This window comes from Oryzias melastigma, linkage group LG15 (assembly GCF_002922805.2).
Source record: "Oryzias melastigma strain HK-1 linkage group LG15, ASM292280v2, whole genome shotgun sequence".
NCBI lineage: Eukaryota > Metazoa > Chordata > Actinopteri > Beloniformes > Adrianichthyidae > Oryzias > Oryzias melastigma.
Window position 1 is genome coordinate 5,588,378 of NC_050526.1, and position 16,324 is coordinate 5,604,701.

At 35.4% G+C, this 16,324-nt stretch overlaps 1 protein-coding gene across 1 annotated transcript; it reads right to left on the reverse strand.

Moving 5' to 3' along the window:
- Window positions 1-752: 752 nt before the first annotated feature.
- ubac2 (UBA domain containing 2) lies at window positions 753-10,076 on the reverse strand. The gene is made up of 10 exons (XM_024298007.2): window positions 9,681-10,076; window positions 9,251-9,375; window positions 7,182-7,301; window positions 6,972-7,078; window positions 6,660-6,783; window positions 6,525-6,572; window positions 4,951-5,059; window positions 3,324-3,466; window positions 3,099-3,245; window positions 753-1,770 (listed from the first exon to the last, which is right to left on the reverse strand). Exons 1-10 carry the CDS (start codon window positions 9,709-9,711, stop codon window positions 1,663-1,665), a joined length of 1,062 nt encoding a protein of 353 aa, XP_024153775.1. The 5' UTR covers window positions 9,712-10,076; the 3' UTR covers window positions 753-1,662.
- Window positions 10,077-16,324: the final 6,248 nt, after the last annotated feature.

Here is a 16,324-nt window from a genome sequence, read left to right on the forward strand (position 1 = left end):
TAAAATAAAAATCAAATAATCCTTTATGTGTTTTTTTTATATATGTGTGAATCCTGGGCCTGTTTGGATGATTTTATTTTGACCAATTAGGTTAAATTGAGTAATTATTCACAACAACTAGTGTGCGACAACACCATACAGTCAATGGGCGACACACAAATGCGACAAATATGTCACCTCAGTCAGACGTTCTTTCTTTGACCGAATTTACGATATTTTCTAACCGATTATTTGCTTTTGTTTTGGCTGTTCTTAAAGTAAATGTTCAAACGTCTCCACTAATATTCGGTGTTCCTGATCCCTCACTTGATTTAAAAAAGATTTAATAACATTCACATCTGTTTGCAGGACGTCGATATATGTTACTATATCGGAAATCGTCTAAATTCTCATCTATTTTAATTATGTTTTTTATTTTTAATTAGAGAAAATTAAATACTATGAAGAAGCACGCTAACATTTTACAATAAATGGAACTGTTTTATTGACTACTCTAAATTTGGAACAGTAATCTATCGATTATGTCAGTAATATTTTCTCTCCGATGTTAATGTTAAGATGGGTGCTTTGTTTTATTCGTTTCTATTCGACTAGGTTGAATTTTTTATTGACAAAAATGGTCAAATGAGTCTCAATTTTTAATATGTTAATAAAATATTTTGAGGAAAAAAATTATCTTAAGTGTACTTTGATTTTTTAACCCGTATTTAAAAAAAAAAAATCAATAAATACAGATATAAAGACAATATTCATAAGAGTTTTCATCAGGAAGTCCATTTATTCCACCGATTGTTTGGAGTTCATCCGAGAGTCGTCCATGCAACAACTTCCTCATCACACCCACAATTACAATATTCTCAAAATTATATACACACAAATGACTCGTTTCAGTGGACGTATATTATTGTTACAGGCAAAATATAAAACTAGCATTTGTCTTCGACATCAGTACACAGTGGCTGTAATATTACTTCTCTTACACTATGTAGTGCATAGTTTCCGTTCATTTCTCATCTTGATATTGCATAATAAATATCAACCGTTAAGACTTCGATGGTTAAACCAGGAGTGCTGCGACGGCTCCATTAAGACGGCAGAGAGAAACAAAAACGCTTTCCCCGGACTTCAAAATGTGTCTGAACGAGCGGCCCTGAGAAAGCCCGTCTACCCTGCAGCCGCGGCGACGTACCTGCACAGGTGAGTCCAAGCAGAAAGCTCCAGAAAGTACGGCGAAAACCGAGAATGTTAAAATCGCACTCGAGTCAATGAAGTTTAGAGGTTCTGTTAGGAGTTAAGTCTCCGACAAAAAGAGCATCCAGTTAAAATGTTTAAATTTAGACACATTTTCTTGTAATTTGTGTTTTTTTTCCATTTGGAAGTGCGACTATATCACATGAGGATGCACAGAACGGTATTCAATCGAACGGTGTTCGTATGAAGGGCAAACCTGGGAGTTGGAGCTTCAACTTCTTCCCCTGGAGCATCAGCGCCCGCCTCCGACTGCACCAGCTTCACACGTCCCCATCAACCATACGACCGCCTCGGCTCAGGCTGTTTCAGCCAAACGCTGCAGCATTCCCATCATACTCTCCACTTTTTTATTTCTGCTTTATCCGTTTATGATTACATTTGGTGTCGATTACCATTCCGTCTCTGAGTTCTTCAGTGTTGGAGGAGGAAGTTAGTGGCCATATTAATGTCGTTGTTTGAAGCTCTGAGGGCCTCCAGGGCGTCCGTTCTGGAGAAACCCATTTCTACTAACCGTGCGACCTGTGGAACCGAAATGTGACCGTTAGATTTACAGGTGAATACTCAGGAGTAGTGCTGGGCGACACGACGATATATATCACGGCATTTCTCCTCTATCGTTTATATCGTCTCTAAGCTAATTTGATCAATTATTACCGCAAATATATCATTAAATAGCCCGACACAATTGTGCAGGTGTTGTCTCGTCAGTGTGGACACAAAAAATGAAGACAAATTAAAAAGAGATTCCTCATAAAGAAACTCAGTTTCGCGGTTTTGCGACGTAAAGCTGCTTTTCTTTGATTCACACGTACGCAGGTTTTAGGACATACTTTAAGGTACTGACAGACGGAACAACTTCAAGTTGTTTCTCCGAAGTAGAAACAGACAGATACTCTCACTTTCAGCAAAATAGGAGAACGTCTCTGATTTGGCTGCATTTTGGATTCAAGATGTCCGACGATGAGCAGAAGACACCAATACAAGCTAGGAGGTTATTCCTGCGCCGATGCTAACTCAACAAACCTCCTATCACTCAAGGACAGTTCACAAAAATCAACATATGAGATTACAAAAATAAGAGATAAACCAAAGTTTGGAATAAAGCTGTTACAAGTATTCAAACACTTGGATTCTCGCAATCTGCTCCCGAAAATTCACGACGTCCAAAATCGCTGATTCATGATCTTTATAAATACAGTAGAGTGTCATAAAATATTTATTTATCTGGAACACAGAATAATGTTGGATTTTAAAGCCGAACGTGCTGCGCGACTTTCACCAGAACTAAACAAATCTTCAAAATAAAATGTCAGTGAAGCTTCCTGTTTTCAAAGTAAAACTAGCGAGTGCTTTTCTATCCGTTCAAAAAATGAGACATAAGTTCTGCTCACTGAATTAAGCTCTGAAAAAGTAAAAAATAGCTTGAACATCTGAGCTTTAGCTCCAGTGTTTGTATTGTTTTGGTAACTCTTCAACATTTGATGTAATTCTAGCAGAATTTTGTGCAAAAATGTGTTTTTCTACTCAGAAATATGAAACTGTTTTATGAAAGTTTTTCATAAAAAGTATTTTTTTTTACAAATTCAGTTTAAATACCTTTGATTTTTGCAACAAATGTGAACTTTATCAGTCACATCTGTTCTCATTTGATTTATTTTTCTGCACTAAACTGTTTCTTAATTGTTACAATTCAGTTTCTGTTACTTAAAATATCCAGAAAATTAAACAATGTTATTTTATCAGAGAATAGCTGAAAACATACTTTATTGTCGTATATCGTGATATATATTTTTTTTATATCGCCCAGCACTTCTCAACAGTAATAGTAATAATAATAAGACCCAAACCTGCTCCTCTGCGACAGGAGAGTTGTTCAGTGATGGCGGCGGAGCGGACTGCTGCGTCTGAGCCTGAGGTTGGGGCTGCATTGGGGGTCCGTTCTGCCCGCGGTGCCTCAGCGAGGGGAACAGCCGGGTCCACTGTAATAGCCCCGCCTACACCCGCCCAAGAGGAATCCATCCATAATCACATCCTCAAATCAATCCCATTTTGCAGTAAAAGGGCGCACAGACCTGAGGCTGGGGTCTGGCGTTCCTTCTGGCCTCGTTGTATTGGGCCAGGAGCAGCTGCTGGTCCAGCAGATCCATCCTCTGCTGCCTCTGGATGTCCAGAGTGGCCCCCATCCCCACAGGAGTCTCATTGTTCGGCTGAGAGCCTGAAAAAAAGAAAGACAACTTAAAAATACCAACACTTCATGTTTACAACATCATCTCCAGAAGTTAGAGGATGATTTGTGTTTTATGGCCGGATATTATTGGACATCAGTTTATGAAAGTAGCCTCAATCAAGTTGTGTGTAATTCTTGATTTGAAACTCATACAATAAAAATTGTGTGTAACTGTGTGTACTTGCAGTGTGTTTTCAGATGTACAAAAAGTACAAAAAACACACAATTTAAAATTACAGCAGCTTAAAACTGACTACACATACAAATCTTTTAAAAAAGTATGCAAAAATTGCCTGATACACACAGAAAACTATTTTTGTTTTATTTTACAACCGTAACATAATTATGAACTAGATATTACCTGAGATAACTCTAGTGTGAATGCTGTCAGCTAAATTTGGCTGCTGAAGATGCTGAAATTGTAACTGAAAACGCTGAAGATGATAGCCAGTTAAAATATTAGCTAAATGCCAAATTAGCCTAAAAAACAAAAACCAAAAAAAACTTGGGATAGCAAAAACTGCTAGCATGTTGCTGAAAAAAATAGCTAAACTTCAAAATATCCTAAAAAACTGCAAAAAAGCCTAAATTGGTCAAACCAGCTAGTCTGTAAATATTAGCCAAACTCCAAAACAGCTTAAAAAAATTAAAAAGAAAAGCCAAAACAAGCTAGCATGTAGCTGAGATATTAGCTAAACTCCAAAACAGTCTAAAAAAACTGAAAAAAATAGCCTAAATTAGCCAAAACAGCTAGCATGTTGCTGAATAAAATAGCTAAACTTAAAAATATCCTAAAAAACACAAAAAAAAATCCTAAATTAGCAAAACCAGCTAGCGTGTAGCTGAAATATTAGCTAAACTCCAAAATGGCCTAAAAAATGTCTTTCTAAAAAATTAAACGCTCACAAAATGCCAATTTTTTAAACATTACAACCGTAAACTTTTAACATAATTATGAATAATAAAAAGGTAGAAATATCATTCCAGAATAAATCAACTTAAACCTTAAATTACTTTCAATATTTTACTTTCCATAAAAATATAAATTTTCAAAATTATACAAATTAGACACTCAAGACCAGACGATCCGGCTCTGTAATTGTCCTACTATGATGATCTGTGTGTCTCTGTTTTTTTTGTTTGTTTATTTTCATCTCTACAGTCTGTTTGGATACTAAAATATGATCTCATTTGTCAACCTCAGTATTTTATTGTGAAAAATTGGTTATATTTTGTAAAAGACCAGATTTTTTTTAAACCATCCTAATAACTGTTTTAAAGATAAATGCTGTTGTTACTATTGCAATGATTTTAAGGTTTTATATTTTAGAATGTGTTTATTTCTGATTATGTTCAATCTTAACCTAAGAAGAAAAAAGAAGAAAGTCTATGTCTATTTTCTTCAATTCCTGTTCAAAACTTCTTATTTTGAGGATTTGTTTGTTCACCACAACAACAACAACTGTTCTCACTTGAGAAGATCGGCTCCAGAATGTACCGGGCGATACGGGACAGCCATGCAGGAACGAAGAGAATCTTCTGGAGCCACAAGATATTGGACAAGTAGAGTCCGCCTGAGACCTGAAAGACACATTCAAGAACTGCTGTGTGACAGAAGTGATATTTGGGGTCAATTTCAGCTACAGAGGTGCAGAAAAAAGGTTTCACAGCTTGAACAGAACCTAAACCAAGCTGATGATTTACGCTAGCGAGACACAGATGTGACGGCGAGGGGTGTTTAAAACAAAGGGCCTGCTGCAATGCGAGTTCTGTTTTTATCTAACCACTTCTGATATTACACTTGATACTACAACTTTTGCTGCATTGAGATGATCATACAAGACAGGGTGTCTTTTATTTTGAAAGGAACTTCTGTCAAAAGTTAAAAAAAAGGTATTTTCTTTTAATGTTTGTGTTTTAATCATTCAAAATGTATCATGTTTATCATAGTAGTACCAATAGCATAAATCAGGAGTCTGCAACCTGCGGCTCCAGAGCCACATGTGGCTCTTTTATCTCTCCATGGTGGCTCTCTGGATGAAGAAAAATTTAAAAAAATTCACAAATTTTGAGATTTCCTATTATTTAAGCAACATTTTAGCACGTTTTTAGTGAATTTGTTATTTGTTGGGGTTTTTAGGCTATTTTAGAGTTTAGCTTCTATTTTAGCAACAGGCTAACTTTTTGACTAATTTTGTTTAGTGAGGAATTTTATGCCAATTTGGGGTTTAACTAATATTTTAGCAACATGCTGATTTTTCGGCTAATTTGTTTTTGGGGGATAATTTAGAATTTAGCTTCTATTTTAGAAACAGGCTGACTCATTTGACTAATTTAGTTTTATTGAGGAATTTTTGGCTATTTAGGAGTTCAGCTAATAATCAAACAACAAGCTAGCTTTTTTGGGCTAATTTGGACTCTAATTAAATGTTTTATGCGAATATTTGAGCAACATTCTTACATTTTTAGCTAATTGTTTTCCACTGGAGTTTTTAGGCTAATATAGAGCTTTTAATTTAGCAACATGCTAGCATTTTTGATTGATTTACTTTACTGAGAAATGTTACGCTAATTTGGAGTTCAGCTAGGAATTTAGCAACGAGTTAGCTTTTTCACTAATTTGCCCTCTACTAAAGGTAAAAATGTTTTTAAAAAATCCCCATTTTAAAAAAATGTTAGTTTCTTTTTACATTTTTTTTTGTTCGTGCCAAAAAATAGATGTAAGTCATGTTTATTAAAACAAATACTAATAATAAGGTAATGAATGGAAATCTACATGTTTTAAAGGCTAAAGTAATACTAAGTGGCTCCTTCTAGATTTTGATTGGTAGGAAACAAGCCCAAATGGCTCTTTTACTGTTAAAGGCATAAATACAAATCAGCGTCTAATTTTTTAAAAGGTGAAGGAAGACTTTGAGGCTCCTACTGGGTTACATCAGGGAGAAATCAACTTGAATTTCTCTTTAGGAGTTGGACTAGCACACAATCAAACATCCCATCATCAGTCATCACAACTGCTGCTTTATAGTACAATTCAGTAACTCACCAGTCCACTAAGAGCAAGGAGCCACATGAAGGGGCTGGAGGTCAGGAGCTGCATCACAGAAAGATTCAGACAGGAAGAGATGACAACTCCCAAAAAACACATCATGAGATAAACTAGACGGAAAACTCGTCTCACCTGCAAGCCAACAATATACACCAGAGATTTGTTGGTGATGTGGATGTGACCCAGTATTTGGGTGACGGGCATTCTGGGTATTGACAGGTAGAAAGGCACAAACAGAGAAAACACTGGAGCAAGCCTGTGTGGGGAAAAAAAGAAAAAGTCAAGCACTTTTTAATTTTAATTTTGAGCAACAATAAGTTATTAATGGAGGAATAAAACAACCTTTCTTTAAAGATTCAGTCCAATAAAAACATTATTTTTGGTGTTTTGAACTTTGCTTATGCTTGAACTTCTTCTTTTCAATTCAAATCGTATTGAACTCACAGTCCAGCAGGAAGTTCTTCCACTTCATAGTCAAACAGATGCTGGAAAGCCTGAACCAACAGAAAGTCTGTGAGGGCAGAGAGACACCAAGAGCCCAACAAGAAGGACTGGAAACAAAAACAGAAAACAGTCAGATGGCAATAAATGTTTGTCCATTTTCAAATAATAAAGACAGATTTAGAGATTTAACAACATAAAACAAACACTCACAGCGAACTTCCTGGTGCCGAACCTCCTCTCAAAAATCCTAAAGTTGTAAATCAGCAGACTACTGCAGAAGGAGTCCTTCACGTCGAGACAGACGAGTCTTCCACACAACAACCGCCACACCTACAAAACATGGGAAAAATTGAATTATTTAACAAAAAACATTATGAAAAACCTTAAGCATCCTATTTATAACACGCTCATCTTACAGAGACTTATTCTGATTCAGTTTTCAAAGCATTTGGTCTTTTTTCTTTATTATAGTCAACCAAAAAAAGACTTAACTAAATAAAGTTAGAAAATTACAGAATAAAAAAAAAAATCTCTTTATTCACAAGAAGTATGGAGCCCCTAAAGTTGAAGTTAAAAAAAAAAAAGTTGAAGTAAAAAGGGTTTTCTATAAACTGAAGTAAAACAAAAATTCTGGATGCTAACTGGTTCACACCGGACACACTAACTGGTGCTCACCAAATGGCAACTGTAAAAAAATGCTAAAAAGATTCTTAAAAATGTAATTAAAAAAAAAAAGAAAAATTCTGGTTACTAACTGGTGCGCATGAGATAGTAACAGATTTGATTTGATTTTTTTAAATTGAAGAAAAAAAAATCTGATTACTAATTGGTGTGCACCGGACACTAACCGGTGCACACCAGATAGCAACTGTAAAACTATTTTTTTTAAGTAAGTGAAGTGAGATATTGAAGTAATTAAACAAAATTGTGGATACTAACTTATGCACACAAGATAGTAAGTGATTTTTATTAATTAAAGTAAAAAAAAAATCTGATTACTAATTGGTGTGCACCAGAAAAAATTCAAATAAAAAAGAAAAAAAAATCTGGATACTAACATGTGCTCACTGAATAGCAACTGTAAAAAAAGTTTCAAAATTTAAAAAAAAATTGAAGTAAAAAAAAATTCTGGTTACTAACTGGTGTGCACAAGATAGTAACAGATCTTTTTTTTATTATGGTTAAAGAAAAAAATCTGATTACTAATTGGTGCGCACCAGATAGCAACTGTAAACCTATTTTATTCTAAAAAGTGAAGTAAAAAAATGTTGAATACTAACTGGTGCACACGAGATAATAACTTTTTTTTTCCCCCTAAAAGGGAAGTAAAAAAAATTCAGGTTACTAAATGGTGCTCACCAGATAGCAACTGTAAAAAAAATGTTTTTCTAAAAATTGAAGTAAATAAAAAAATGTTCTGGTTACTAACTGGTGCACACGACATAGTAGCTGATTTTTTTCAAAAAATTGAAGTAAAAAACATATTTTTCCTGGTTAATAACTAATGTGCACCAGATAGTAACCAGATTTTTTTCTCCAACTTAAATTTTTTAGAAAAAACATTTTTTACTTCAATTTTTCGTACATAAGAACCAAGACCATTTTTTGATAAAAATAAAATTATGTGGAATGTACCACAAACAAAGTAGAGCACAAGACACATTTGTGACATTTGTCTGTTACACTGATGTCACCATGGGTTCTTATTAGTTAAAGTCATTAATAATTAAGCAAATGAATGAATCTAAACTATGCCATAAAAATGCAACCTTCATTGGGAACTTAAAATCACTGTAAATACACCAACGATTTAAACAAATCCATGTAAAAAACAAAAAGGGATGCAACTATGTTTTTTATGAAACAATAATCTGATTACCATGCCTAAATACGTTTTAAAAATTGACATATTTTCAGTTGTGTTTAGAGGCTTTTTTATGTCAGACATCACATTTTTTAAGCTAAAACTCTCATGTGAGTATTTTATTAGAGTTCAGACACGAGTTTTGTTGACATGAATAGATGTAACGATCAAAAAAATAATTGAACCCTTTATTTATTCTCAAAATTAAAGTGTTTACCTTCTTTTATTTTATTTCCACTCTTCTTTTTCTTCTTGTTTTAATTGAAAAGTAGTTTTGATCTTAATGCTATTACTCCCTAAACCAATTTAACTTGTGATCCAGGTTGTAATGACTTGTTTTATGTAGATGTGGTGCTCATGAACAGGTAAACCGGAAGTGTTGCTCCCTAACAAACAAACAAACAAACAAACAAACCTGCTTCTGCTGGGTGAGAGCCTGCAGGTTGTAGATGAAGAATTCCTGGTACTGAGGCAGAAGAATCAGCATCAGAGTGAGTCCATTGAGGACCAGCAGAAGGCTTTTGGACAGAGGAGCCTTGTCTGTGAAGACACCACCAGTAAACCATCAAATGACTTGATTTCTGAGTCCAGTTTTCTAAGCTAACAGGTACAGCTCACATACGCAGAACAAACAGCAGCTAATATTCACGTTTATTTAAACAAACCACTCAATAAACGTGCCAATATGAACTAAATTGTCTTTGTTGCGAATAAACACAAGTGTTTTATCTAGTAAATTAATGACAGCGCAAAGTCGGCTAGCTTAGCTTAGGTGCTGTTCCCGTTCAAACTAAAGGAAGCGCTCCGGTACGCCGGGCTTTAAACTCGTCACCCGGTGAACTCACAGAGGCCTCGGGACCCGGTGGTGGTAAACATGGGGTCTCGGTGGGTGAAGGAATCCGGGAAACAGCCGTTAATCCAGAACAGGGACAAACTAACGCTAAAACATTGACATAAAGTTTGTGAAAGAACCCATGCTGTCACTATGACGGGGAGGGAAGCAGACACAGGGGGAAAGGAGGGAGCTACGGAAGCCGGACGTAGACAAAAAGGTGTCCTGTCAAAGCAAAAACGCTGTTGGAGGCGAATGACCTGTAGATGGCGCCATTGTTCTGCGTACGCAACCACCTGTGTTTAACTAAATTAAACAAAAAATAACGTAACTTACAAGAGAGAAAGAAAGAAAAGAAAAGAAAAATAAATAAATAAAGGGGCAGCAAGGAAGAGGGCGGGTAGCTACTGCAGGACATCCAACGCCGCTCGGCCCTTTTATTTAATTTTATTATTAATAATGGCCAGATGTTATTTTGTGATCATTTCTAATTTTTAGAATTTTGACACAGCATATTTTATGGAGAGTAAAATATTGAAAGTTATTTAAGGTTTAAATTGATTTATTCTGGAATATTCCTGCCTTTTTATTTTTCATATTTATTTTTAAAAAGTTATAGTTTTAACATTTTAAAAAATGGCATTCTGTTAGCTTTTTGGACTATTTTTTCGTTTACTAAGATTTTTTAGTTTTTTTTATAGTTTAGATAATATTTTAGCTGCATACTAACTGTTTTGGTTAATTAAGGCTATTTTAAAAGTTTTTTTTTTGCTGTTTTGGAGTTTAGCCAATGTTTACACGTAGCTGTTTTGGCTAATTTATGCTTTTTTTAGGCTGTTTTGAAGTTTACCTAATATTTTAGCTGCATGCTAACTGTTTTGGCTAATTTAGGCCATGTTTAAACGTTTTTTTGGCTGTTTTGGAGTTTAGCCACGTCGCTGTTTTGGCTAATTTGGGCTTTTTTAGGCTGTTTAGCTAATATTTCAGCTAAAAACTAGCTGTTTTGGCGAATTTAGGCAATTTTTTTGAAGTATTTTAGGCTGTTTGACTAATATTTACTTGCTAGCTGTTTTGGTTAGTTTAGACTTTTTCAAAGTTTTAGGCTGTTTTGAAGTTTTTAGTTAATATTTCAGCAACATGCTAGCTGTTTTTTTTTTTTTTTTTTGGTTTTTTTTTGGCTAACCTAAGTTTTTGTCTAGGCCAATTTGGCATTTAGCTAATATTTTACCAGACCATTAGCCTTATCATTTCCAGCTATCAATTTCAGCATCTTTAGCTATCATCCTCAGCGGCCAAATTCAACTTACAGCATTCACACTAGCATTATCTCATGTATTGCTATATATCTAGTTCATAACTATGTTAAAAAGTTGCAGTTTTAAAGTTTTAAAAATGTCGTTTTATAGTGTTTAATAAATGTTTATTCTGTTCAGCCCGCAACTTAAGGTTTGTTTTGGATTTTGGCCCTCTGTGCGATTGAGTTTCACACTCCTTATCTAATGTTAAATCCTAATCATGTTACGTCTCAATATAATCAACAACTATTTTCCTTTGTCCGTAAAATTAATTTCATGTTAGCTATGCATCCAAGCAGCATAAGGAACATTCCATGTCTCCAAGTGGTGTGAATTGCTTTCTGACAAAGTAACGTTTTAGTCTGTGAGCAGGATGTGGCTCCACAAAGTCCAGATTAATTACTTTTTCTTATGGTCCTCTGGCTTTCTGCACACAGTGTCATATCTTGTCAAGGTCCAGACTTCCTTTGCAGATATCCTGCTCCGTCTTATATTCTATTGGCTGCCAGTTTTATTCACATCAAAATGTGAGTTCCTGCCTGGCCACGCTTGCGCCTGAGTCATTTGATCCATGGCTCGTGTTTTGTCCAAGTACATATGAATGTGTTTGGTGAACAGCTGTCTAATAGTGCTGAATTTCCTCACCGGCCACAGATGCAGTTGTGTTATTTTCCATTGGTTAGTTCCCACACATTTGGTTCATTTGGCTGCCTTTGGTCAGATGTGACTGCAAAGCAGAGCTCAGTAACAGCTTGCTAATTGTGTTTCAGACCTTCTCTGTCACTGATGTGGGACTGAGGTCTAAAAAGGTTGCTTTGCCCCTGTTCTCAATCAAAGATAATCAGATTAAACAGTGCAGAATTGTGTGTATGTGCGAGTTTGTGTGCGCTCACCAATAAAGGGACCCCAGATTTGGAGACAGCCTTGACTCCTGCTGTTTGCTTTGTTCATTAAGAGGAGATGAGCAGATGGTTTGCTGGTCTGTTGTGCAGTGCACACACGCAGACACATACACACACACACATGCAAATACAAGAAGACACATGCATGCTCAGTCCTGTCACCTTAGCTTTATCCTCCATTTATCTTTTCCATTACACATCTCTCAGCAGGACAATGCTACTCATTGAATTGTGAGGGATGTGTGTGTTTGTGTGTGTTCATGTGACACAGTGACTGCTACAAGGAGCATGACAGAGTAGAAGTAGCACCGGATGAAGTCACCAACGCTTTCAGTAAAGATTGACTCGTTCTCGCACATTTCTGTAAATTCTTACAACTCACTGGTGAATATTTTCAGGAAGCCCGTCGTCTGTGTCAGAGGCTTTGTCGAAATCCTGCTCCACAGATTAACAGATTTCACTCAGGAAACAGAGATCAGCACATTTAGACAAGGGTGAATGAGTAAAAACCTGATGATTAATATGAAAAACATCTGAGCGCAAAAAGATGCATTATTTCCACTTTGAGACGAAAACAGTTTGCTGACTCCAATGCATCTTTGATCTGACAGGTTGTCTTTTATCTTTTAATCCTTTTGACACTCAAATGTTCTTTTTAATATTGTGTGATACCATCATCTGCAAGATTGTAGCTTGAAAGCACTAAAAATAAGCTCTCAGCTATTGACGGAAGTCGATGTTTTGAAGCACACGTACACAACTTTTGAACTGAATCAGGCTACAGAAACATTCTGATGCTGGGCGTTCTCAGAATCAAAATGTCAAAATTTATATAGAAATGTTGATGCAAATTGCAAGAACAATGTCTATTTACTTGAAAAATATAATTAAAGAGGAGAAGACTCAGTCTTAAATGTGTGCATTTTACATCAGTGGAGCACTGTTTGACTTCTGGTTCAAATATTGCAGGGGTGTCAAATTTCAATCACACAAGTGGCCAAAATCTAAAACACACCTTAGGTCGCGGGCCGAACAGGAAACATTTATTGAACACTATAAAGCTAAATTTTTAACATAATTATGAACTACATGCTAGTGTGAATGCTGTAAGCTGAATTTTGCTGCTAAAGATACTAGTGCTGATAGCTGAAGAGGCTGAAATTGTTAGCTAAAATCGTTAACGCTGATAGCTGAAATCACTGAAGTTGATAGTTGAAAATGCTGAAATTAAAAGCTGAAAACTCTAAAGTTAATAGCTTAAATCACTAAAGTTTATGGCTGAAATCACTGAAGTTGATAGCTGAAAACACTGAAGTTGATAGCTGAAAACGCTGAAGATGATAGCTGAAATCACTCAAGTTTATAACTGAAATCCCTGAAGCTGATGGCTGAAAATGCTGAAATTGATAGGTGAAAATGCTGAAATTGATAGCTGAAATCACTGAAGTTCATAGCTGAAATCAATGAAGTTGATAGCTGAAATCACTGAAGCTGATGGCTGAAATCGCTGAAGTTGATAGCTGAAAATGCTGAAGTTGATAGCTTAAAACGCTGAAGTTGATAGCTGAAATCACTGAAGTTGATAGCTGAAATCACTAAAGTTGATAGCTGAAATCACTGAAGTTTATAGCTGAAATCACTGAAGTTGATAGATGAAATCATTGAAGTTGATAGCTAAAAACGCTGAAGTTGATATTACTGAAGTTGATAGCTGAAATCAATGAAGTTGATAGCTGAAATCACTGAAGCTGATGGCTGAAATCGCTGAAGTTGATAGCTGAAAATGCTGAAGTTGATAGCTGAAATCACTGAAGTTGATAGCTGAAATTACTGAAGTTGATAGATGAAATCACTGAAGTTGATAAATGAAATCACTGAAGTTGATAGCTGAAATCACTGAATTTGATTGCTGAAAACGCTAAAGTTGATAGCTAAAATCACTGAAGTTGATAGCTGAAAACACTGAAGCTGATAGCCAGCTACAATATTAGCTATATGCCAAATTAGCGCTATAAAAACGTAAAAAAAACATAGCATAGCCAAAACAGCTAGCATATAGCTGAAATATTAGCTGAACTCCAAAACAGCCTAAAAAAGCCAAAAAAAGCCTAAAATAGCCAAAACAAGTAGGATGCAGCTGAAAAATTAGCTTAACTCCAAAACAGCCAAGAGAAATCTTATTAAATGCCAAAATAGTTCAAAACCTATCAGAATGCCAACTTTTAAAACTTTAAAACTAATTGTAAACATAATTATGAATAATAAAAAGGTAGCAATATTATACCAGAATAAATCAACTTAAACTTTCAATAACTTTCAAATTTTAATCTCCATAAAAATACATTTTGTCAAAATTATACAAGTTAGAAAGAAGTGCAAGGTAACATCGGGTCCTTAATAACAATAAAATTAAATTATCCGGCGGCCCCTGGGCCTCAACTTTGAAACGTGAATTAAGGCTTTCCTTTAGGTCAAAGGGTTTTTTAATTGGTGACTTAATGTGTTGACAGACTTTGGTTATGAATTTGACCTGGCATGCCAAAACCTCTTAAGGTCATGGTTTTCCCAGAAGTATATCAGCTCATGGCATTAAGAAATGTCACAAAAAGCATCTCTTTAATGTAGTTTCATGGTGATAATTTGCAGAAAGTCTGTTTAATTTAATATTTCTATAAAAATGATCAAATGTCTTAATAATCCTCATTAAAATTGTTGTGTTGTCCCATTTTATCTTTTTATGGCCATTCATTTTAAACATGTAGTTTTTAAATATTTACAATATTCGAATTACTGTTTTTTTTAAATTGTTTTACTTTTGCCAGTACCACATCCAAGTTTCTTTCAAAATAAAATGCCCCCTGTGCCAAATAAGATCCTCATTATTATGGGATCTGCAACCTGTGGCTCTGGAGCCACATGTGGCTCTTTTACCCCTCCCCTGTGGGCCTGTGGTTAAAGAAAAATAAAAAGCTTAAATTTTAAAAAGTAACGTATAAAGTACGTGATTTTGACACATTTTTGAACACGGTTTACCACAAACAAAACAATTTGAGGTCAGTAAGCACAGCCAGAATTTAGGCGAAACAGATTTTCAATTTTTGAACAAATTAAAAGATTTTAGGTGCACCTTATGGTTTGGAAAATAGAGTAAGGGACTCTGATTTGATTTTGACAGGTTAGATTTACACATTTTCTACTGAGATGCACAACAAACAGTTAACAAAGAGTTTTTATTTTAAATCACAGCTGACATATCACCACCTAGTACAACATTTGTTAGATTGAGTTGATCTTTTGTTACACAAGGTGTCTTTTATTTTGAAGGGAAGTTGTGAACCTCTGTTTAAAGTTTTTGAAAAGGCTGTTTGATGTTCATATTTATGCAAAAAAAAGGTTCATTTGCATCTATCATAATACCAATAACATAAATACAAATCAGTGTCCTGTTTTTCTACGGGTGAAGTGGGACTTTATGGCTCCTATGGGGCAACATCCGATTTACAGGGATAATAAAACATTAATAAGGATTATCAAAATAATTTGTTTCATCTTGGCGGGCCAGATTAAATAGTTTAATGGGCCGGGTGTGGCCCCCGGGTCGTATAGATTGCAAACCCCTGGCCTGAAGACATAGTAGAAAAAATACACCCAAATTTCACAAATAAAACTAGATTTCCTTTGCTAAATGAGACTTTGAATGATGCACCGTTTAATCGATTTAGGAAGGTTTCACGCTAGAATTCTCTGTACGATGTAACATTTTTTAAACCAAAGTGCATTTTTAACAAACCATCTTTAAGCCAATGTGTCAAAAAGGGCATGTCTAATATTTGGAAGAAGTAATTAATGCATCCTAATTCTACACACTGCTTTCTTTTTTTTTTCTTGCAATGCAAACACAAATAAAGCTCAATGTATGATGAATAGGATGCATTAATGTAGATCAAAAATTTGAACAGTTATATATTTTTTAATTACAGAGCCTCTAAAGGGACATTGAAGTAAAAAAAGAAAATGAAAAGGAAGTTAAAAAATATATATATTTTTGATTTATAAGTAAAAAAAAAATCTTGTTAGTAACTGGTGTGCACCAGTCATTGTCTGGTGGGCACCCGTTACTTTCTGGTGCGCAGTAGTTACTATCTGTTTGGCACCCATTACTTTCTGGTGGGTACCTGTTACGTTCAGGTGCGCAGTAGTTATTATCTGGTGCACACCAGTTACTATCTGGTGTGCAGTAGTTACTATCTGGTGAGCACCCGTTACTATCTGGTGCGCACAAGTTACTATGTAGTGGGCACCCATTACTATCTGGTGCGCACAAGTTACAATGTAGTGGGCACCCGTTACTATCTGGTGCGCACAAGTTACTATGTAGTGGGCACCCGTTACTATCTGGTGCGCACAAGTTACTATGTGGTGGGCACCCGTTACTATCTGGTGCGCACAAGTTACTATGT